Here is a 24,568-nt window from a genome sequence, read left to right on the forward strand (position 1 = left end):
TGGATAACATGCTCCACAACATTGACGTCATCAGTAGCAATATGGCAGCTCCCGTGAACAGTGTGGGTAAAACCTCAGCTGACCGCTTACAGGTTAATTGTACGAGCTTCCAGAAGAAAACAAGGAGTAAATTGATCTCTATACCCGGGACGAGACCTTCGGTCCAAAACGGACAGCTCTTAGTTTCAACCGGTGTCACGTCGCTGGACTACCTGCTCGGTCAGTGTCCCGCTGCTGCACAGGCTAAGAGCCATTTAATGCAACGTTGGACAGAGTGAATATACTCAGCTGCAGACAAACCCACACCTTCACATTTTCAACACATCACGAGTTAAAAGCAGTAAGATGGATCTTTGTCAGAACCAAAAGTGCTCGTATTGCATTATCATTATCTATTGCAGATCTTTTTTTTTTTAAATATAAAAAAAGGTTTCATTGAAGTATTTCTCTCGCCATACTAGTGTCAAGAAATATCCTTTAAGTCTGTATACTGTTGAATAATATAATCAAGACGCCGTCCAGTTCCATACTTTTGTTTAAATATGACTTTTTTTTAGCGACAATAATATTCGTACAAATCAGAATTGAAATGTGATTTTTCTGATTATGTCTGCATATATATATATATATATATATATATATATATATATATATATATATATAGAAAGATATTAATAATGTTATAATATATTTTACTCCCTACAGGTGGTGGATTAGCAGTTGGTACAGTGCTTCTCATTGGTGAGTCTTTCTCTTTACATTTTTCAAGTAGACAATTTGTTGTCTACAATCTACCATTGTGTTTCTTGTTCCTTTTTTGTAGGATCAAACCTGAAAACAATGTGTATTTTTTAACCTGTTGTAGATTAAAAAAAAAAAATCTTAGCTTTTTTCAAGGCGTTTAAAAGGAGAAAAAAACCTTCACTTAGCACTTCAAATAAACATGTGCTATAAATGTGTTTGTCTTTTGACTTTTAAGTGTTTGCAATAATTTGTATAGATTTTTTATACCACAACAAAAAAACAAATCCAAAAATGAATGAAGTAGAAATAGTAGTATCCTTTATTTGAATATTTCATAATTCAGCAAATGTGTAAGAAGGAATTTCTTATCCATTCTTGATAAGAAATCCAAGAATGAATAGGAAAAACATTGAAATTTGTTAGTTTGAACAGGGTTACAAAGTAATTTTTAAGACTTTCAGAATCCATTAAACCACAGTGAGCGGTATTAAACAAAAAGTAAAGAAAAACGGAACAGTGGTGAAGCTGTGACTGAGCAAAATAGTATCCAATTAGAGAATTTCAAGGCAAAACCATTGCTTACCAAATAACTTAAAGATTCCTTCAAGTTACATGTGACTCATGTACAGAGGCCTCAGTCTTTGACGCAACCATCACAGGTTCAAGTCCTGGCCTGATGACCTTTGCCACTTGTGTTCCCCCTCTCTCACGACCCGCCTTCTTGTCACTTCATTATGAAATAAAGGCCACCAGAGCCAAAAAATAACAATAAAAAGAGACTCCTGTAACATTTGCCATCAAATCCATCTTGATGATACCCTAGACAGAATATTTTCCCAAGACTTTTGGGAAAATATTCTGTACACCGATACTGCAAAAGTAGAACATTTTGGAAGTTGTGTGTTCCATTACATTTGGCATAAAACTAAGACAGAACATCAGCCTTATTGAAAAGCATGGTGGTAATGGTAGTGTCATGGTTGGAGCATGCTTTACTACTTCTGGACCTGCATGGCTTTACATAATCAACAAAACCATAAATTCTTAATATTGTGAAGAAGAGTGTTTGACAACTTACGGTAGTGATCTTAAACTTTGGCCCCTTAGTTCATTTGGCATACCAGTGATCAGAAGCACACCAGCAAGTCCACCTCTTTGTTTCTCAATAAAAGATAATAGGATGAAAAGTAGGTTTTGGAATGATTTAGTCAAAAATCTCATGAAGATGCTGTTTAATCCTCTTAAACAGAATGTTCAGACCCCAAACCCTCCATTAACATCGACAATAGCAAAAAACAGGGGCCAAAAAGTATCCACCAATTATTGCAAATGCTTGATGGTAGATGTTGATCCAAGAGTGGCACAACCTGTTATAAGGCCTAGGGGGCAATTACTTTTTTCATATTGTTTGAATTGCTTTCTATTCTCCTATTTGTAGTCCCTTATAGCTTTCTCTGTGATGATAAAGATTCATTTTCATAAAAGTCTTTAAAACCTCAGCAACACATTGGCTTAATTCCTACAACCTAAATTGGCAACTATTTAGGAATCATCCACAGGCTCTGCGGTAAGTGCGTTACTCTCAAGCAGACTGGGAAAATGGACTAATAAGTTGAAGGTCTCCTGTTAGAATCCCAGGTGTTCACGCTTTTTGGTTGCTTCTTCATTAATATGCTCCTCTGCAGATGTTTTATAGAAGTTTTCAGAATAACATAAATCACAAGTGGGTTTTCTAGAGGCTTAAATGTCTTCCACTGTGTTATTATTATTATTATTATCATTCATTGTAGGCTAGGCTATATGCACTGGTGGACAGTGAGGTTAAGGTAGTCATGTTTCCCCTTGAAGCTGTAATTTGTGTGTAGCCAAGGCCTATACCAACTGATGATATTGCTTTGCCCTTTAATTCATCCCCCCAATCGATGCAGGAGTCAGTGATTACACACTAATGCGTTCTTCCCTTCCATTTTGTGAATCAATGTACGGTTGGTTTCATCTGGTAATGAGAGACACAGTAAAGGTGAAATGCGTGTGTGTGTTGAGCACTCTCTTGTGTTTGTCTCTGAAAGAGTGGCATATGTGCACGATGTGTGTGTTTTTTCCTGGGTGGGGTGGGGTGAGGTGGAGTGTGGGGAGTTTGGAGTGTGTGTTTGTTTGTGTTGTGTCGTCTGCTACAGTCTGCCCCTTTAGCCGTGACGGCCTGTTTGTGAGACACAGACATAAAATTATCAGACTGGTCATTGTCTGCCTTTGAAGTGTCTTGAGCTGTCTGTCCTGATTTGTCACCCAGAGGGGGGATCTCTTCAGTATGGCTACTGTCTAAGGATCTCTTGTGTGTCTGCAAGCAGAGAAACAAAGCTGCTTAGTCTGTATTATGTTGACCATTTATGGTTTTGTTCCTTTGTTAGATTAATGCTTCTTTGATTTAAATGCCACCTTATTCAGTGACTTCAAGCTGTTTTACATTATTTTATTTCAGTTCTATGAGCAACACAGAGATGGCTTACAGATTGTTTAGCAGTGTACGAACATAAACAAATGATTTGCAATTGTTTTTAAAAAGAAATTAAATGTTAGTTTTAATTAGAAATTCACCAATCAGGTTTTTTCTAATCTAATTTTCCAATTCTGATTTAGACATATTGTTATTTTTTCCTAAGGATTAAAATGCATTAAAAAAGGAAGAAATTCAGAATATTTGGTAGAACCAGTAGTTTTGAACCCCTCAATAAATGAAGGAATTATAGCATTAGATGCACATATGCACCAAATCATATTTTCCAAATATTTGACTTAATTTGCAAAGTGCATCAAAATGGCTCTTTTGTACTTTTGATGCACTTTTTTGATGCCTTTGTGATTTTATGTTTTGATGCATTTATTTGAAAAGAAAAATAGAAATTCAGTTTTCTGCAACCTGCTGATTTCCAAACACATCTGATCGTGGGAATCTTTGTCAAATCTTTCTTTAAGGCTATAATTACGATTGATTACTCAGTATGAAAACAACATAATTTTACAAGGATGTGACAGTGAGCGCAGGTGGAGTGTGTAGTAACTAAAGGAACTGTTCAGAATTGCAGTCAGCGTATGAAATATTGGTTCATCTCAAAACATCTTTTTTTTGCTCGATAGAAGAGTAGTCCATAGCAAGCTGCTGTTATTAAGTATTGGGAGGTTCAATTTGAATAATTGACATCCACTTTATGAAATCCCTCATTTGTATTGAGATGGTTTGTATGGTATTGTACTAAACTGAACCATCTAGGTGACTTTTGTTGAGAGTTAAGTCTGTCGAAATAAACATTACTGAATTGAAACTGAATTAGCAGACTTTATAGTTGGAACATTTTGTAAAATTTATTTCTAATTGTTTTTTATTCACCTCACTTTTTTATACTGTAATTTAAAGATAACATTTCAAGGACCTAAGACATATAAGAGGAAAACATCTGACCTAGATCTTTTGTCTCTTTGCCCTGCAGCTCTAGCAGATATGATTCATGAGACTTGCACTCCCACTTCCTTTACTGAAGGCAAATGAAGCACAGACATCCTGCTTTTATGCAACCTTAGTCAGAAAAGAGCAAAAAAGAAGCAAAAAAGTGAAGGGAATCATCCTATGACTGTCCAGAGTGACCGATCTACCTCAAAGACACAACCACCCCCCACCCCCTGTTGCTCCTATACCCCACCACCTCCAGCCCCCTCCTCATACCCCCTGCCTCAACAGCCTAATGACTCCTGGAGGTTTCATTTGTAAGGCTCCCATAGAAACACAACCACAATAGGCCCCATCTTGAGAGGGCCCATCTGGGAGTCTTTGTGGGGCCTGCTGAAAGCCACAAAGGCCTGCTGACCTAAAAACCCATCAATAAGAGAACAGGGAGCCCCGCCGACAACAAATTGAAGAGCCGTGGAATTTCCTGGGCCATCCGAAGTCCGTAGGTGAGGACGTGGATCGGGGAACGTGGGAGGGAGGTTGGGGAAATTCTCCAAATGTCTAAGGATGACACATCAGGATGTCATTCCCAAGCTGTCAGCTGTATGCCCATTACCTCAGCTGTCACTGCTGTCTTTGTCCGTGTGCCCACTGTTTGCCATTGTGAGGAAAGGCCTATGGAATCTTAACAAACTAGTGACGGTGACAGGAAACGGCAGTGGCATACTGGGTAGAGCTATGTGCCCTCCTCTGTTGACTATAATAATGATGATGCTGATGAGGGGGTAGGGGGGCTGTCATGTTGAAAGCCTGCAATATACAAAGACTATCTTTGTGTGGGCAATTTTTACATTTAGAGGATTTTACCTCTCCTTTTAATGGCTCAGACACACTTCTTTCATGTTGTCATGTGATTTCTTCTGGGATTTTCCTTCTAAAAATATAACTTTCTCTGAAGTTCAAAAAGAGTTTATGCGAATGACCCTCATAGTACAGAGGTGAAAAGGATGCCACTGCCATTAGAATCCAACCAAAAATGGAGAGATTCAAAGCAACCAGGTGTCAGGAACTGTTTTGATGACAACTACCATCTTCCTCACGCTCTTTCTCTTCTTGGCAGTTGTCCTGACCACCAAGGTATCTTTCTGTTGTGTGGGAAGAGCCAGGTAAATGCTTAGGGCAGGTGTCTCCCACTTGCCTTTACTCCTGTGCTACCAGTTTGGGACATGATTGGTGAAAGTGGACAGGAATACTGTAATATGTTGGCATAAAGGGTGAAGATGTGAATTTTTACATTGACAGTCAAATCTCAGTGTAAAAACTACACCAATGTGCCATGTTGATTGCTACGTCATGTGTTGCCTGCAGAAGGCAGGTAGAAGGTGTCCTTACATCGATTACAGTTAGGAGCGGTGATGTGGGCATGAACTGCTGGACTTAGGTTGAGGTGTTCAAAATAATAAAGGGGAAGACTATGTGACCCGATTAAGCTATTTATGTTTTTGTTTGACCTCGTTTACTTTGTCATTCTCATGTGATAATCTGATGGTTCTCGTCTTTGTTTCTCTGTCAGAGGAGGACCGATTTGACAGCTATTCCCGCATGATCTTGAAGTACTTTCTGGCAGAGGGAGTGGTGTGTCGGCATGAACTCTTTGTGGCAACAGCTCAAGATAACCCTGATGAAATCCTACAGGTAGGAGATGAGACACTGTGCTTTTCAAATGAGGAAGTTTCTGACCCTGCAAAGTTTTTCTATAAGATACAAGAGTAGCTGTTTTTTTTAGTTTAGTACAATTGGCAAAATCTACATTGTTTAATGTTTACTCAAGTAAAGATCTTGGAAACTACTTCTTGAGTATTTTCTTTCAGAGCTGTGGCTCTTTCCAACATGTGTCAGGGTCAACAGGGGTATCTGAGAGGTCGAGAGTGGTATGGTTCTGGCATTGTTGAAATGTTTCCCGGCATATCAATCCATGAACAGGACCATAGTTCGCAGAAGCTGCCTGCCAAACAGCAAAGAGGAGGGGTGCTTTTCTCCCTCTGATTGATAGTGGGAGGGTTCATCGGCTCACCCTCTCTTTGTATATCAAAGACTTATTAAGAGAGGGGTAGTCCCACTGGGGACGTATCAAATTATTTAGTATTTTGCACTTGTTTATTTGCAGCATGGTAATCTCCAGATGCTAAACTTGCACTATGTATTACATTAGCATGAACAAAGATGCATGTCCACAACTCCTAAGGATGTGAAGTTGCAGAAAGAAAAGCACTGTGGCAGTTCCATGTGACATTTGCTCAAAGACCAGATTTCCTGTAAATTTCTTAAGAGCTTTTATGTTCTCCACTTTATTTTGTTTATCATACAGACAAGGAAAACATTATTTACTCATCCTCTCCACAGATTTTTGTTTACGTAAAGTTTTAGGAGAAAAAAACATACACACCAATTACTTTAAAGAAGTAAAAAGTATACATTTACTTTAAAGAAGTAAATGTATAGATAATTCCTCACAAATTCAACTTGTTTTGGATTAGAAATATTTGATCCACTTTGTGTGCATTTTTCACGTCCTTCAGTACAACAGTACACATTTTATAGTTGAAGTGGAAATCTAGGCTTAATCTTTTAGAAATATGGTTTAAAAATGGAATTTCTTTTCTTTGACTAGATTGTAGATCTGATTAGGATTATAATTGAACCATTCAATCTAATCCAGTTCTCTACTTACTGAGCTATCCATTGGAATGTGTCTCTGCGCTCGGATAATATATAAATTCAGGGTTGTACAAGTGTATATTTCATGTTTCGTTATTGTTTCAAAGCCATTTCTACCCTTCTTTTAATACAAAATAACTTTTCACCTCTGTCATCTAAAAAAAATAGTAAGATTAAAAAAATTAGATGGAGAAAATTAAATAGCAAAATGCTTTTTTGACCTAGAGTTGCTGTCTTTATCATGCGACTGTCAAAATAGTTTGTTTTTTGGGTTTGTCTGTCGTTTGAAAAGTTTAAATTAAACATTCAAGCTGTTTTATGTTTGCCAATGTTGTATTCTTTCTTCGTTTAGGAGCTTCCAGCCCCTATATTGGATGATGTTGCTGTTCCTAAACCTGTGGAGCAGCCTAGACTGACTGGTGAACCCCAGGACAGTTTGGATGCCATGAAGATTGCCTGGCGCTATCAGAATCTGCCTAAAGTACAGGTGATCGATCAGTGTGTCCTCTTTAATACAACTATTTTTTCCTTATACAGTCGATCAGAGGCAATTTTTAAATCTTTATTTAGTGAAAGTTCAACATGTGTCTCTTTTAATGATAGGATAAGAATGCCCGGTACTGAATCGCTGCTTTTAGTTCTTTGACAATGGTCTCGACCACTAAATCCATCCACCTCTAAACTCCTTTATGGAGTGAATGAGGCCTCGGCCTCTCTTTTCAGAGCCGCAGCAGATTACTCACACTTAGCTGGCAATAGGTAGGCTTTTCACTGTTCCCCCAGCTAACATATACACACACATACACACACGCTTGCACCCCTGCTTAGCCTGGGAAACAAGAGTACTATGCAGGCAGTGCATTGACATGTCTGCTCGCTCAACCCTACGACCCAGACCTGCGCCTCCGTCTTCCCCCAAATCCCTGCCTTTCCCCCTGCTAGGGTCGGCAGCTCTACACTCTTTCTTCCGCTTTAAGGAGAGGAGACCCTCCCCTTCTTCTTCTTCTCTGCAGTCCACCCCCGTCGGTCTATAATCCATATCGCTATGTGGATTAGCAGAACACAGTGTGTCCCTAGGGATCCTCTCCCTCTTTCTCTCTCCCTGGAAACTTCTTTATATCTGTGTCCTTTCCTCACCTCTCCCTCCTTCCCCTGTAAAATTGTCTTTACAAACCGCTAGTAAGCCCCGCCAGAGGATTTGCATCCCAAATTCACCCCTAGAGTCAACGCTTACTTTCCTCTTACACACACCTCTCTTGGCACGGCCCACTGTGTCGTTCTCTTGATGAAGACATCAGATCAAAGGTGAGGCCGTCAGGGCGGGGATGGAACGCTAAGCGGGTTGCCTGGTTCACAAAGAGAAGATGAGCCCCTGACCCCCCCCAACTGGCCCTTCTGACCCCCTCGTTCTGACGGGAGAGGGACACACCGGGGGCCCTAATCCAGATTAGGAGTAGATTAAGGGCCCCCCTCACAATGGAGTCCATGGTTTTACCGAGAAAGAAGAGCTAAAACTCTCTCTTTCAGCTACAGGAAAACATCCGCCTTCCCCTACTTCCCTGACATGTTCGCTTTCACAGCCAGAAGTGGACATTTATGTGAAGAAATGATTAAGAGGCTGGTCATAGTGCTTATTTAACTTCTTCGCTGTAGAAAAGTTGAGGAATGACCCATAAACAATGCAATTGCATTGCCATAGTATTGCATTTTTAGAAAAACAAATAAGGTTGTGATGCTATATGTATTGTTAGTTTTCAATATTAAAGTCATACATGCTGTTTAAAAGAATTTGAGCAAGCAGTAATGTTATAAAAAATTACAATTCTTATCCTTGTGCATTACAGAGTGCTTTGGCATCTTCCTCTCGATTCGGACACTACTATGATGTCTCAAAGACGATGGAGGTAGAGATTCGCCAAGCAGCCAAGTGCCACCGCTTCTACCTTCCGGATCACATCACCCCGTCATCAGCAGCACACAGGTAGAACAGCAAGACATTGTCCTCAAAATGCAGGCAAAACCAATGAGACACAACCCAATGAACACAGGCGCATAAACACGACATCATCCACATAACCGGGCCGTACAAATACGACTTCCTCCGCAGAACGCATGTGAGTAAACATGGCAATGTTCGTGGAGGAACAGGTGAACCAATAATGCAGCGAGACAGCTGCAGAACTTAAAGAGCACATCTTGTATAAATAATCCTAGTAAACAACATGACCAGGCTGAGAAGACTAGGCTTCATTAGATGAGATTGTTTTATTCTAGTTGAATTAGTTCAAGTTCCTTGTTCACGTTATGATCGGGAAATGTTTCAAAATTGAACAAAAGCTAAAATCCATTTGAATTGTGTCTGAGACATGGGTATTGAATAGATGCTAAAATTATAGATGCTTGAATAAGTTGATATTTGTTTTGCCTGAAATTAAATGCATCAGTTACATTTATGCCACTAATCATTATTCTGGAAATCATCAAACTAATCAAACAATTGTTTCAGCTCCAATAAAATGTTTTTTCTTTGACTTCAGAAAACAAAGCAACATAACTGACTTTGTTCAATCATAACAACATTCACTTAGTTGATTCAAAGTAGGAATTAATCTCATAATAATTTGCATGATCACGCATCATTAAATTTTTTTTTCTTCTATTCATTTTCTTTAAACAATTAATTAATTACAGTTTTTTATTGAGTTCAAATAAAACACTTATTCAAAAATGCTCCAATTATGAATAAATAATAGTTACAATCAAGAACAACACTATAATCACTACTTTTGCAACTCATACAAATCAGTTAAATATCAGCCTGCTTCGCCTCCTGTTTTGCGTTGTCACTGGCTGGGTCATTCAGCCTCTTGGAAAAAGGTTGCATATGTCTATTCAAATAAGGGTCTTGTTTGCTCAGCGTCTGTTTGATTTCTCCTGCGTTGAGTGTACTTAGGGTTCAGAGGTCGCACAGGCTCTTTACCCAGAGAGTGCTGCTGAACACACACGGGCACACGAAGACACACTCGTTTGAACTGGGTAAATACAGCAATCTGGAGTGCAGTGGATGCTGGAGGAGGCTGTAGAGAATCCCTCATTCTTTCTATCAGCAAACAGAGACGGTAAACCTGCTGCCCGTACAAACACATTAAATGTTGCAGGTATTCAGGTTAAAATGTACATTTTTCACGAGTATGGTGCTCGAGGTAGAAAGAGTATGGTTAGATATCATTTCACAACGTAATGATGATTAGTGTGAAGAATGTAGGAGGAAAATTCTCCCTGGTTTGTGCAGTTTTGAGTGAAGGTGACATAGTGCTGCTGTTGTAGAGTGTAAATGGGTTATAAATCTTACAGGCATTTTGACAGCTGGAAGCTACACCTGCACAGCACCATTGTGCCCCAAGGCCCGCCCAAGTACCGACAAGAATAGAGGCACACACACCCGGTGCATATCTTGCACGCTCATGTAACACACAAACTCGAAAGCAAGCTACACCCCCTTGCACGTGTCCGCTGCCCCATGTTGATACCCTAGCTGTTAAATTGCTCCGTTTCACTTGAAGGCATAATTGGCACAAATTGCTCTCTAGGTGATACAGATCCTGTTGTTTAAGACCAAGCATCCCCCTTCCCTCACTCTTTCTTCCCTTGCTGAAAGAGGAACGCTGAGATAAAGACGCTTCCTGTTGCATGATCCTAATTAGCTGACGTTCTAGCCCCTGTAGCTACGCACCTAGACCTCTTTGGGTACCTGAATGAGCCGTGCTCAGTAGGGGTAGCTAAAGCACAATGCTGGTCTCCACAATGGCTGCCAACCAGTGGCAACCTCCTGCATGCAACTGAACGTCAGACCGTCCCAGCCCCCCACCACCTCAGAGCTGAGGCATGGGCAGAGAGGCCGTGGAGGGTAGGTGTCCCTCTTTCACCAGTGCAGCTCTATCATTAGCCACAGCAGGGTCAGGAGGCACCATTGTTGAGCTGAATAACTGAAATAGAGTTCATTGATATACTTGGCCAAGTGTAATCAACACAAGTGTGTGCTTCTCTTCTTTATGTGGGGGTTTGGCGTGTGACCAACCTATGTGTATCAGCTTTTGTGGCTCTCAGGTTGAACTGACAGCTGACGTAGCAGCCCACTGTGAGCTGCCACAGAGTGGTCATTACAATAGTGAGGTGTTTCTAAGTGGAGGGTCCTGTGTTAAAAGATGGGGTTAACATTATTATTGGTGAGCCCATAAACTCATAAAGGGCTCAGCAGTGATCCATCCCTCGACTGTTGCTAAATGTTGCTCGATGGTACTGCATGGCCCCTGTCAGCAGTGCACATCTTACCCTTGATTAAACACCAAAATGCTGTTCTCTGTTAGTTTTAGCCATCAGCCCATTAATCCCTCATCTCTTCTCCGTTGTGCGCACGTTTGTGCATATGTGCACCTCATCTGTCTGTCTGTCTCGGCACAATCAGATCCTCTGGGAGCTGACAGTGAACCAGTCATGTTGTAATTTAATCAACCAAATAAATTAATTGGATCTCTTGATATGGATCATCTGTCTGCTTCGGTGGCTCCAGAAAAGCACAGTCAGGAGTAGCAGACTGCAGTCATTGAGGATTAGGCTACTGCAGTGATCAGCCTGGCCCAGATTTATCAAGATACTATTGGCGATGGATTGCACATTTTAGGTATCCCCTTTTGTGTTCTGATGCAAGTTCTCTGCTGTACTGTGTCAAATGTGTCTCATTCTTTCTCCAATGCCAGGGTTGAGTCCTACTCTGCCTTACTGAAGTCACTGCAAGAGGTCATACACAGAGAAGGCTTTGATTTGGTGACCCCAATGGTAAGAACCAAACAACTCTTCTAGTTTTTCTTTCATTCTCATTCAAATTATAACACTTTTTTTTCTCAAAAATGTTATTCACCACAAACCAATTTAACATTTTGTTAGAAAGCATTATAAGTCACTCTAGAGCTAGGAGCACAATAATCTTATTTCTTATTCACATAGACATACATCTGTTGCTTAACATCAAAAATTAGTGAGGCAGAGTTTGGAATCAGGTGATTTTCTGGTTATTGATGAATCAAATCATGCAAAATACTTTTTATCATCAAATACATCAATGCAAAGAACATCTGCAATTTTCAGTCTATAAACACATCAGTCAACAGTGCTTTAATGCACTATCTTGAGTTCAAATAGGGGTTAATGGTACATTCTATTTCACTTTGGATTTAAACTTACTATTGCTGCTAAAAAACATGCAGAATTTTCTTTTCTTTTGCACATTATTGTCCTCAGTTGGGTTGTCTAGCATTAATATTTCCCATTTTATTCTGATACTTAAAAAGCTCAATAAATAAAAAAGAGGCACTAGATTTTTATTAAAATGTATGATACATTTATAGTCAGGAAGTCTTGTCACTTATCTCTTCATTATCCTGTGCCTTACTAATTTTGGTCTTGTTCTTCCCCTTAGAGTCATCTCTGACCTTGCATTGATTCATAACTGTAGGAGAATAGAGCAGTAATGGGCCTACTAGCAAGTTGCTAATATTTAAACTGATAATAAGAGGTTGTTCTGTCCAGCACATTAAATAATTTGCTATTGCAGATGCATCAATGTTGATAATCAAGATTGCATAAAAACTTTTATTCTTTTATCAATCTTAGTTTTTCAAAAACACTGAAATGCCAGTCAGATGTCAAAGAAATTATCAAATGAAATGGAAGGTTATCAGTTTCTTCAATCTAAATTTGATCATCTTTCAATATATTTACAAAAACAGAGTTTACATGACTGTTTTCAAATCTCAAAACTGGCATATGTCTAGCTTTTTGAGACTAGCCATCACAATGCAAATACAAAATACAGTTTTTGCATAATGATTTGACACATAGAAGACTGTAAAATACATGTTTTTTTTTAGTGGTGCTCTACATAAACAGTATCTATGCCTTGTTCACCTACTTTCTGTGAACCCTGTGCCCGTCACCTGGAGCCACCTCTCCTCCTGTCACTCACACATGGGATTTTCTCCCCCCAGAGCTGTCATTCAAACACCAGATTAACTGCTGACATCATTAAAGCAGCAGGACCACCTGACACACTGTTGGCACAGTCCAGGAATGCAAACCGGCACAGAGCGACATGGGCGCTGGCACAAAATATGCCCAGTATGGACAACAGTGTGGATTGGATGATTTGCTTCTTCTTGTTGTTTTCTCAGACATTGTCAAGTATTTCAAGATTTAAAGTGAACTCTGCTGAAGTGACTAATAATTGGAAAGATTTTTTAGAAGAATGAGACTGGAGTCTTTCTGAGTCTCATTAGACTCCTTTCTGATTGGGTTTTGATCCCAGACCAGTTGTAGTCTATATGGCTGGCCTCTGGTCTTTGGCTGGACCCTACTGGCAATGTTCCCTGATTTTTCTATAGGCTAAGCTATAGGAGTTAAGTTTGTTGTTGCATCCTGATGTTGCCACAGCAACGGTCGTATTACCGCAGTGACCTCCTGTGGGGCGTCAGACACAGAAACAGATTTCTGATTCTGTTGCTCTCAAAACCTGTGTAGGAAAACATCACTAAACAAAGGAAGGGCATGTCTTATTGTGACTACGCCACACGTGCAGAATGCTAATACTACAGCAGGCTGAGATACAGACTGAGAGTATGCTGTGGAGAGAAAAGAGTCTTATTGGAAACTATGAGGCAGCTTTGAAAAACCATGTTAGACAATGGCGTTTATTTTTCTTAGATCTGTTCAATGCTGATCCTGATCTGTAAAAAGGTTTAGGTCATGCAGTTGGGTGAGAAAGTTATGAGAAATTGGGCTGAGGAGATCTTAGAAGAGTTGGAGGACGTTTAAATTATGAAAAAGATTGAATAAAAAGTGAGAAGATTTTAAAGCAGGCCTTTGTTTATTGATGTTGGCTCTCACCCCAATAATCCTGAACCATCCTATAAGAAAGGCCAAATGAAAGGCAGTTGTATGTAAGAGTAAAACTCCCTCACAGTTTCGACAGGTTTCTCCATTTTCTGTGGTGCAGTGATATATATCCTACCACAGTTTGGCCCACTTTTTTTTTTAACAAAGTTGGTTTCAGTTGATCCCTTGGGGTGGGCTGGGATGGGATGGAGTCTGGAGGGTGGGAGGTGTGGGGGTTTAAGGCAAGGCACTCCACCCTTACCCAGGCCCCCCTTGGCTGCAGAGCATCACCGCTGTGCCAAGAATGTGCTGGGGTTTCCTGGGTGGCGGCCATATTGGAAGCCTGTCTGACAGGTCCATTGTGCATGTGTCAGATGGCTTCTGTGATTGGGTGGTTGTGTCCAGTCACGTTTGGGCTCCGTGTTCCAATTGTCTGTGCCGCTGAGCAGTCTGTCCAGTTGCTCTCACCCAACATTTGGAAGCATGGCCCACAACAGCAGCACCCAAATTTTCAGATTAAACTGAGATTCGTGCCCTCCACTGACTTTCTGTAGTTTACATTTTCTTCTGCAACATTTGATATGTTTTCATGTTTTTTTTAATGTTTACATAACTGCACTCCTCACCCTCTTTGCATTTCTCACAGTCAAAGTCACGTAACATCCTGCGTGTGGGGCTTCACTCTCTGGGTTCAGCTCTGTGGGGGGACGACCTGTGTTGCCACGACAAACCTAGACACAGCCACGCCCTGACTACCTTTCTGTATGGACTCCGTGCGTTGTTGAGGTCATCGCTTTCGGTTGCTGTAGTAACCTTACCTTCACATCTCATCCAGGTAATACGGTGTTTGACACATACTGTCTTGTTTGTGTTACGTGCTTCTGAACTTTCACTCAGTGTTGGTGTCTTAAACCATTTGGGATTTCTGCCAGAACACTGAATGCAGATTAACATGTTAGGGTTAATATTGAAGTTTAACCAATGTGCACCTTCTTTTTTGGTTATGATTGATTCAGGTGCAGTGAAGGTTTTTTTATATGAGCAATATGGCTACCCTCCATACTGCTCATATATGGAGGGGATAGGGTTATTCTATCAGGGGTGGCAAAAGCAATGAAAAACCAAAGTTATTTGCCAGCTTTGCTCCAAACCTGTTTATTCTCTTAGAAAAAGAGCCTCAAATTCCTGTGTCCTGCAACTTTTTGATGTATGAGAGGTCCATCACACCTGAATCAAATGGCTGGATTGCTCTCTCAGCCTGCAGTAAAGTTTCTACAGAGTCCTGCTAATGACTTGATTATTTGATTCAGGTACTTTAAACAGGGATATATATGACAGTGGCCCTCAAAGACTTGAGTTTCTGATCGCTGTCTTAGATTGTTAATAGGGATGGAGTAAGAAAAAATAACTGCATACCATCTCTCACTGATGAAGTTTTTTTATTTATATATTTTTTTTTAACAAAGTTGGTTTCAGTTTCAAAGTTGTATTTCAGATTCCTGTAGTTCAAAATCTTAAAAGTCTAGCTTGGCCAATCATTAACTTAATAATTCTAAGTTGAAAAAAAATATTTTAAACTCAGCATGGGATTTTTAAACCTGTACTTTGTTTACGAAATCAAGAAGATAGTTTTGGGCCAATTTTTGGCAAACTTTAATTGAGACAAACCCAAAAACTGAGATTTTTCAATGATTACTTAAACTACTGTTTCAATTTAGGAATTGTTTGAAAACATGGTGTTCTTGCATTTCTTTAAAATATTGTTAAAACTTCTGGTTTAATTCTTATTAGGCTAATATTGTGCATTGTGCGCCAGACAATAAAAGGATGGGATCACCCACTGCAGTGTTCATATGATCATTTCTACTGTCCAGGTTCACTGGGGTCCTCTCTCTATTTATATCAGTCTGTTGTCAACTGACTGTGGTTCAGAATTCATTCAGTCTTCAAACTTTTCAATTTAGCATTATAAAATTCAACTTACTTTAAAGTCAATAACATTAAATATTTGTAGATAAATGTATTCTCTGTTCAATCCAACCGTACAAACAAATTCAACTTAAAGTTGCACAAAGAGTTTAAACCTCTTCATGGCCTTATATGCAATGGTCGTTAAAGTTGTATATTGGTGGGGTGGGGGCTGCATGGTGGGCTATGAGTCTGTGTCCAGTCTGGCCTCTCAGTGTGAAGGTGGAGTCATCTGCTGAGGCATATGGCAAACCACCACCCTTCCCTAGACTATTAACCATAGAGGGGCACTTGCCTCCAAAGCCGTCTATATACCAAACTAGCCTGACCACTCTTGAAGAGACTCATCCTGAAGAGCACTGACTCTGTGTTGTTTGTGATCTCCTTATTCAAAGATATAGGTCAGTGCCTAGCACAGAGAACAGCTGTGTTGTCACAACACGCTCTGGCTTCAGGCCTGTACGCACTGTGCAAGGCGGCTTGGCCTAGTCAAAAAAAGGTAGAGTGGCTAACTAGCAGATGTCAGCTGTGGTGGGAGCGGTCCTCCTGTCCCACACTGGCCAGGCTTCGCAACCCTTAATCTGTGCCCTCCCCCTTCTCCACCCTGGGGAGAGAAGTGAATGAGTTGAAAAAGAGGAGAGAGGGGGAAATTTTGGACTGAATCAGGTGTTTGGTGACGAAGCCAACATGGAGGTAATTAGCGGCTGTTATGTTATGACCATGTGATTAACTTACCATTTCAAATCTCACTTTGCGCTGTTGTCTTAATAAAATAAGTGTCACCAAAGTGCGAAGACTGTTCTCATTGAAACAGTTAGACATTATTTCTGCCGATGCGTAGATGGATAGTTTAGATGAGAGAGCACGGCCTTTCGAAGACTGTCTAGACTAACATCAGTGGTTTTACTGACTGAAACATTGTGGTCTCAGACAGTTAGCCTACTGCTACTAGTCTACAATATTTAATCTATTATTGAGCAGCTTAGGAAGCTGAGGAACTCACTGAAAGCCTCCCCACAGCAGCCGCGTGCGACAGTCCATCTGAAACATTAATTAGACTCCCCTCCATCATACAATATCCTGAAACCACACCCAGTCCTCACACATACAAAATATAGGTCCCCAAAAAGGCCTGTGTACATTGCAAATTGAAAGATTTTTAGTGCTTAAAAAAATATATACTATATGTATATATATATATATATATTTGTTTTTTGTTTAAAATCCTCTTAAGTCCAAATTATTTAAGAATCCATACTTACAAATAATTACAGAGGACAGAATATTTGTGTTTAAGACACACAGATATGCTTTTTTAAATAATTCAATAATTGCAATCCTTCTTAAAGTTTATGTTGTGCACAACAAGAAATAGTTGAATAGGATTAAACAAGGAATGTCAATCCACAGCTGTCTTCAGATCTTTCCAGAGGTCTATTTAATTATCAGATCTATACTGCAGGACTTCCCAGTAAACATTGTCTGTGTTGTTTTGCATTAATATTTGGGAAGACGACTTTTCTCGGCGTCGCTCTATATTTCTCTGTTCCCATTTTTTCTGTGTCCTAATCGCTTTCCCTGTTTGCTTGATAAACACATTTCTCCATTTGACAGTGTTGAATCTTTTGATATTATTATATATTCTGTTACCGGGTGCAAGACATCTTAATAGTTTGACATCTCTGCTATTGAAATAAAGGCAAGATGGTTAGGAACGTAATTGCTTTGGGGTTTTTTAAAAAAGTCAATATTCATCTTAATATTTTTTTTAATCTTATTGTAAAAAAAACATTAAAAAATAAAACCAGCAATAGCTAAAACCTGGTGGTGTGTCAAAATATGCATACTTTTTGACTTGGTTTTACGCTGACATGTTTATTTTTGCTTATAAAAATGTTCCACAGAGTTTTATTAGACTCTTGGCTGAAGACAAATATTTATGGGCGATTCCCTAGAAATAGATATTCATTCACATCTTTCTCTTTCCTGCACTTTCCACAACTTTTTTTTTCATTTTTTACTTTTTCCAATTATGTTACTTAATGGTAGTTATACATCATGTGAATTTTTTTTTTTTTTTTTATAGCGTAACTCGTCTATCTAAGTTTATTCAGAAATTATAAATAGTAATGAAGAGCCATATAAATCATTGTTGGAGCTATTTGTTGTATTTGAATAAGGTTTAAAAATTGATCTGCAATTGAGATGACTTGACCGCCTTTATAAAAACCAAGAGCTGTTGACTTCCCTCCCTTCTTAGTGACCTCATTCTGCCCTGTTGCGACTGTACTGAGCTGCTCCCAGTGAACACTTTCATTACTCTGACTTTAAAATATTTAAATCAGGTTAAGTTGCTCCCTTTTAATTACTTATATTGGGTTTCCAGGGAAAGAATAGACAGTATTTTATCTGCCATTGTTGGTTGCTCTGTATCTTTTAAATTTTAGAACAATTGGTTTCACCCAGACTGTTAAGATCCCAACCACTACTGCACATAAAGCCAACTAAGATACTTTTATTTGTGCAGCCGTGGCACCGACTGGTAGGATATGCATACTTTAAAAGTAGGACAAAAACGAAAAGGAGGAAGAAAGAGCGGGGAAAAAGACATGAAGGCATGAAAACTGCATTAGGCGGTGGCAGCCAACACAGAGAGAAGGATGTGAATGATTCAGGAGGGAAAGGGATTAATAATGCAGGACTCCCCCTCTCCCTGTGTCCCAATGTCCCTCTCTTTCTCTCCTCCCTTCCCTTTCTCCATCTAACCTTCTGGATATTTTTTTTCCCGCATTCCCTTTACCATCTTCTGTCTTCACCTCTTATCTGTCACTAACCTAACCAGTAGGGGGAGCTCTCCTCATCAAACCTGCCTAACTATTTTCTTTCTATCCTGCCCTGCTTTTCACAGGTTTTGGTTTATGCAGCAGCCATTACCTTGTTTCTCAAGCATATTTTATGAATTGAAAGAGTGACAAATTGTTGCTTGTTTGATTTACAACCCATTTTGTACATGTGCATAGATGACTGATATAAGGTGCCTGCCCTCAGGTCAACTGTGTGACTCCAATCAACACTTTTACCCTCTCCAGCTCATTGCACTGAGATAAGTCATGGTCAGAGAGGACCTGGTCACAGGCAGAAAATGACGACCTAATTTAATTGCAACTCGGTGACATCCCGTCAGGAGGCTTTTAATTACCTACTTGGGTTGTTCTTCACTCTGGATCCCTCTCCATCCTACAGGACAGAGCTCTAATGGGCAACATAACCCGGCTGTGTGACAATGCCATCGCCCTGGAATCATTCAAAGGCTCTGAGAGAGAGACCAACCCTCTCTACAAAGACTACCACGGTACAAACACACACACACTCGCTTATCTTTCAGTCTCTTTTCTATCAGATACACACACATGTACAGAGGCAGTGCATTAAAGCCAGAGTTAGGCTGTGGATGGAGGCAGGGCAGCCCCCTTGCAGGCCAGGCTGTCAGTGTGCGTTAGCGTGCTGCTGCTCAATCAGACGTGCTCCTCAGTAGACAGGCCGGGGGGGATTCAGCTGCCACGCCGTACCCCCTCTCTCTCTCTCTCTCTCGCACCCTCACCTCCCTCCATTCCTGCCTCACCGCCTCCCTCTTTCCCCCTCCACCTCCAGCAGAGGCTCTCTCCCTCTCGCCTCGCCCATTCTCCATCCCTGGTCCCATACCCCTGAGGCTCTGGAGCAGCACAGACCAACACTGGGGAATCGATATTCTCACCATCACTCTCTCTTCCTCTCTGCCTGCATCTCTCCATCCCTCGCTCAATGTCTCCGTGGCCAGCATGCTCTGCTAATAAATGGAGGGCAAAGCTTTCAGTGGAGAGACAGGACACCGGTAAGGAGACGTGTGGAGAGAAAGAAACCAAAGCAGGGGAGGGGAGGGCAGAGCAGAGTTTGTTTCTGCTCTCCCGGTCCTCACCATCACTTTTTTTTTCAGCACAGTTTTATCATTTCTCTCCTTCTCCTCCTCGCTTTTCTCTTTTCTATCACTCTCCACACATAAAGGTCAGTATAAGTGAGGCCGGTATTTTTAGCAGTTCCTCCCAAACTCTCCCACTCACTCTTTTGCTTTTCCTCGCATTTGGCCACCATCCCTCAAACCTTTAGATTGTGACACATAAAAACATTCAGTTTTAGATTTTGCATCCTCCTCCAGAACATTTCCTAGATCCTTCACAGCAATTTTTAAATGCATTGTGCGGCGGTAAACAAGTTCTAGAAATCTAGAACTTATGTGACTTTTGCACTGCATCACTTTCTTAACTGCCTTTGAATTGCGAAAGTGTCCATTGGAGTTGATATTGTTTGAAATCCCTTTAAAATCCCATACTTTTCCTACTTAACTAATTCAGGTGCGGGCTTCTGAAACACATTTATGTGTACGATTGTTTTGATGTGCATTGATGAGTGCCAACGCATCTGGTGTGACTAGGAGAGTGTGCGTGTAGCTGTTGCGTGCATGTGTGTGTATGCGTATTTGCGGCAGCATTTCAGGGCTGCTCAAAGCATGCTGGGAAGCCTGTCACTGCAAATCAGGCAGAGGGAAATCACCCAAGTGCACAGAGGAGAGAACCCACCATCCCCCACTTTCTCTGTCTGCCTTCCTTTCTCCATTACTCCCTCGATCTTTTGCTTTTCTGTGTCACGCTTGTTTGTACCACCCCACTTCTACAGTGCTGTACAGTTTTATGGAAATGTCACTGTCCTGGAATGCAATAAAAAGGGGAGTTCAAAGTATAAAAAATCCCACACCTCTTCCTCATGTTATTACATGAGCCTATCTTTAAATTACTACAGTAATCGTTGGAGAAAATACCAACTGTTCAGTTTTAAAGAAACAAGGGGAGAAAAGCAATGGGAACAATTAGATGTGAATGACTTATTGCAAAAGTAAATTTTCTTGTTCATCACAATCACGTGTGAGCAAGTTCTGTTAATTTCATGTTTCTACAATGCTTTGTGCATTTGTGTAAAAGTCCTCATTTTGTTTATGGAATTGCCAATCCACTTTATACAACATTAAAATAAAACCAAAAAAAAAAAAACTCTTTTAGTTTCACTTAATGTTCACTGAAAATCATCATCAGTGTTCCTCTAAAAGACCAATTTTGTTACATGTTAATTTAAAGTGAATTTTGGATATTCAGTGTATTTGTGTAAAACAAGGTCAGATTTTAATAATCAAAGTGGAGCAAAATTGTTTATTGCAGCTTTGTTATTTTACACGTATGCCAGGAGCAACTTCTTTAAACTTTGTTTGTTATTTATGTGTATTAGCCTGTTTCACAAAGTTGAGTTCACATCTAATGTAGTGGAAAGGGCTCGATCTGCAGCATGGTCGCTGCTTAATTTTCAGTGATTTAGATAAATGACGGCAAACTTTTTTTGTTTGTTTTTATCAGAAATATATAGTAAAAACAACGTTGGTTTACTTTACACTTTCTAACAGGTGTACAACAATGAAACACAAATAAATGTAATTTTTGTTGAGGAGTGTGTTTTTGATTATTTATTAATTTCTATTGACTTTTTGTCACATTTAATCTGGTTCTCCTGTCCTTCATAGGTCTGCTGTATGTGCGCCAGGTACCTCACCTGAACTGTCTGGCGAGGCAACTCCCTGACCACAAGGATCTGGCCTTTAAGCTCAAGAGAAAACAGTTTACTATTGAGGTATGTTTTCCGCTTTAATCTTTGGCTCTCTTATTTATTTTATTAATAATATCTATCAGTTGACATTTGTTCGTACTTTATGACTTAGCTTTAACCTGACTGTATTGCAAAGTATCCATACCGCTTGAAGATTTTCGTAGCCTGCCATGTTAAAGCTACAAACTTCAGTCGATTATATTGGGATTTCAACAAAAAGTAAAGCAGAATAGTCAAGTGGAAGGAAGAAATATATGTGTATCTTGTCATTTTACCACCAAAAATCTGGAAATCTTACCATCTATATCTTTTCAGGCCCCTTCACTTAATATTTTTGTAGATGCACCTTTTGCTAAAATTGCAGCTGAAACTTTTGGGGTTAGGGTCTGTTGTTTGGCCCACTGACTTTTCAAAACAGGTCAAGCTCAGTCTAGATGAAACGTCTTGCCACAAAATATTAATTTGATTTAGGTCTGGATTTTGACTGAACCATTCTAACACATAATTATCCCCAAAGCTTTCCAAGGAAAATGTTGGTTTCCTGACACACATGCATTTGCATGAAAGCCTGAAAGTTCAGTTTTGATTTGATGTCACCAGAACTCCCAAACGATTCCAGCATCCCCTGCACATCCTGTGGCAAACTTTAAGATGTGAAACTCTGCAGCTCCTCCCGACCGACCATTGCCACTGGATGATATTTAGGGTTATTGGAGTAAAGGTGACTTTTCATCAGATCATTTTCTAATTTTTATTTTAAAAAATAAATAAAATAAATGTTCTTCCTGTTGACCATTTTGAACTTAAGTTTCTGGCAGTAATGTGTCAAAACCTGAAAATTCCCAGAAGATAAGATTTTTTTAATGCACTTTATGTGCAAATGTATTGTTTTTTATCAATGTGTTTTATGGTGGCATTTGTTTTCCTGTATTGAAACGGTAAGTAAAGAGATGTTTCACGCATGAGCAAAACTCCACCAAGCTCTGTTTACTGTGCTTTGCTATTGGGTGACTGAAGGAAGGTGAAACTATTGATTATGCACACTTGCTGGCACAGTTTCGTCAGTGTAAAGTCAAGAGGCAACAGAGTGAGAAAAATATCTATTTCCATAAATATGACAGTTGAAATACAGATAGAAGTTCTGGTAAGTGGTATGTCTCACATTTTGATGCATGTAATTCTTATCAAGTCTGCAGGTGCCCTTATATATTCTTCCGTGTTGTTACTTTTCAAATGTTTAGTCACTTGGACTGTGAAGTGGCACAACAAAAAACCAGCTGTGAGGGAAGTAAGTAATGTAATGTTAGTGTGGCTTCACCTTAAACTGTGCACTGTAAGCATTTACCAATGGAAATCCAGTTTCATTGCCAGACACAGAGTGACATATGGAAACAAAAAGTCAGTAAACATCATCCTTCTTATAAGCTTAGCATTTTCCATATTTTTTGAAAAGTTATTTTTAAAATTCAAATATGTTTTTTTACTTATGAAAGATGTGCACTTTGGATGCCTATTTTGGACTCACCTTTTCAATATACATTTAAATTTTTGATTTCTCATCCATATTCACACTATTCCTCTCTCCAAAAGATACAAATCTGACTCTCAACTGCTACTCTGGAGACAAATTAGGAGGCTCTGCACTTAGCTCAGGCTCATGATCGGTCCTCATTACATTATCATTACCTTATCACACCCTCTGCTCCTCGGCTCTTTAGTGAGTCCTATTGTCTCAGCCAGGATTTGAAGGGGAGGAGCGGAATGCCATCCCTACCCCCAAATTTCCACGGTCACTGTCTTCTCATTTTGTGCCACCTTTGATGATATTTCTAATCCTTTCTTCCATCTTAATTAACCCTCTCTCTTCATTTCATTGAATCCCCTAATGTGCTTCTATTGCACAAATTATGAGGTCTGTAAAAGTCAATGATTTTGTTTATTTCTTTATTTTTAGACCAGAGCTAATCTTTCAAGACAAATGTCAAGATCAGTGCAATCTTGGATCTTCTCTTCACCAAATGTTGCAATTTTTAGTAGCTTTGTGTATTTTTGGTGAGGCAGAGTTATTGAGGGGTATGCTTGAAAGAAACAAGGAACAACATTCTCAGAGTAGGCAGAAATCTGCATGTTGCAAGAAAATCTTTGCTGAATGCTTTGTGAATTCCTATTATTACACAGCGGAATTTTTAAGGAACAATTCATTGACTGTCCTCCGTGCAATGAATAATCCAAAATATAAAATCAGTATAATAACATTTCAATATACATGAATGGTGAAATTTTAAATGGCTGGATAAATTTAAATATTGTTAGCATTAAGGACATTATGGAGACAGTGTTTAGGAAGCCAATTACCAGTATATATGTTTAAGCAAATATTTTATCCAATACTGAAAGATTGGACTTTCCCTTCCATTCCCTTTCTCAACATTTCTCAAGACAAATTATTCAAAGCTCAGAGTTGGATTATCAAGATTGGTAATGATAATAAAGTTTTTGAGTTTTCCCTTTTCTATCAGGAAGTAGAATTACATTGATATTGAAATATGATATTTATATTGTAACAAGCATGGTAAGTCTAATGTAAAGATCATATTCTTCTCAATGAATCAATCAGTTGGTTCATTAATCTTTAAACATAAAGCCCCCTTGATAACACAAAGACATATACATAAGATTGAAAAAGTAGGAGAACAAAAATAAATGAAAAACCTATCAGGAAAATAAGGCTACACATGGAAAATAAAAATACATTTTCAGCTAACAAAAGTGATATTGGTTTAAGACTAAAAAATGTGATTGTGTTATTGAAAATATGTTAAAACTAAGATCACAAAAAGAAGAGTAAATGAATAAAATGCTGTTTGAGGGCCTGAGCATTAGAGCTTTATGGCAGCATGCCACTCATTGTTCATAACGTACAATATATTTCACGTGTATTGGATTTTTTTTATATTTCTGTGATATTGATTTCTTAAGTCAATACTGGAGCCTGTAAGCTCCAAAATTCACCAGCACTTAAACTTCAATTCATATTGTTTCCATCCGCTTGTACAGATGACGTACTTTTTACCTAGAGTGTCT

At 39.4% G+C, this 24,568-nt stretch overlaps 1 protein-coding gene across 1 annotated transcript in view; it reads left to right on the forward strand.

Moving 5' to 3' along the window:
- Positions 1-41: 41 nt before the first annotated feature.
- Positions 42-24,568, forward strand: part of elp4 (elongator acetyltransferase complex subunit 4) — a 56,973-nt gene continuing 32,446 nt past the window's right edge. The window contains exons 1-9 of the mRNA XM_023333003.1: positions 42-219; positions 706-741; positions 5,760-5,881; positions 7,257-7,391; positions 8,749-8,885; positions 11,662-11,740; positions 14,478-14,666; positions 19,043-19,151; positions 21,402-21,508. Of these exons, the coding sequence (XP_023188771.1) occupies positions 42-219; positions 706-741; positions 5,760-5,881; positions 7,257-7,391; positions 8,749-8,885; positions 11,662-11,740; positions 14,478-14,666; positions 19,043-19,151; positions 21,402-21,508 (1,092 nt within the window). The remainder of the gene's footprint in view (positions 220-705; positions 742-5,759; positions 5,882-7,256; positions 7,392-8,748; positions 8,886-11,661; positions 11,741-14,477; positions 14,667-19,042; positions 19,152-21,401; positions 21,509-24,568) is intronic.

Source organism: Xiphophorus maculatus, chromosome 4, assembly GCF_002775205.1.
Source record: "Xiphophorus maculatus strain JP 163 A chromosome 4, X_maculatus-5.0-male, whole genome shotgun sequence".
In the NCBI taxonomy this organism is placed as follows: Eukaryota; Metazoa; Chordata; class Actinopteri; order Cyprinodontiformes; family Poeciliidae; genus Xiphophorus; species Xiphophorus maculatus.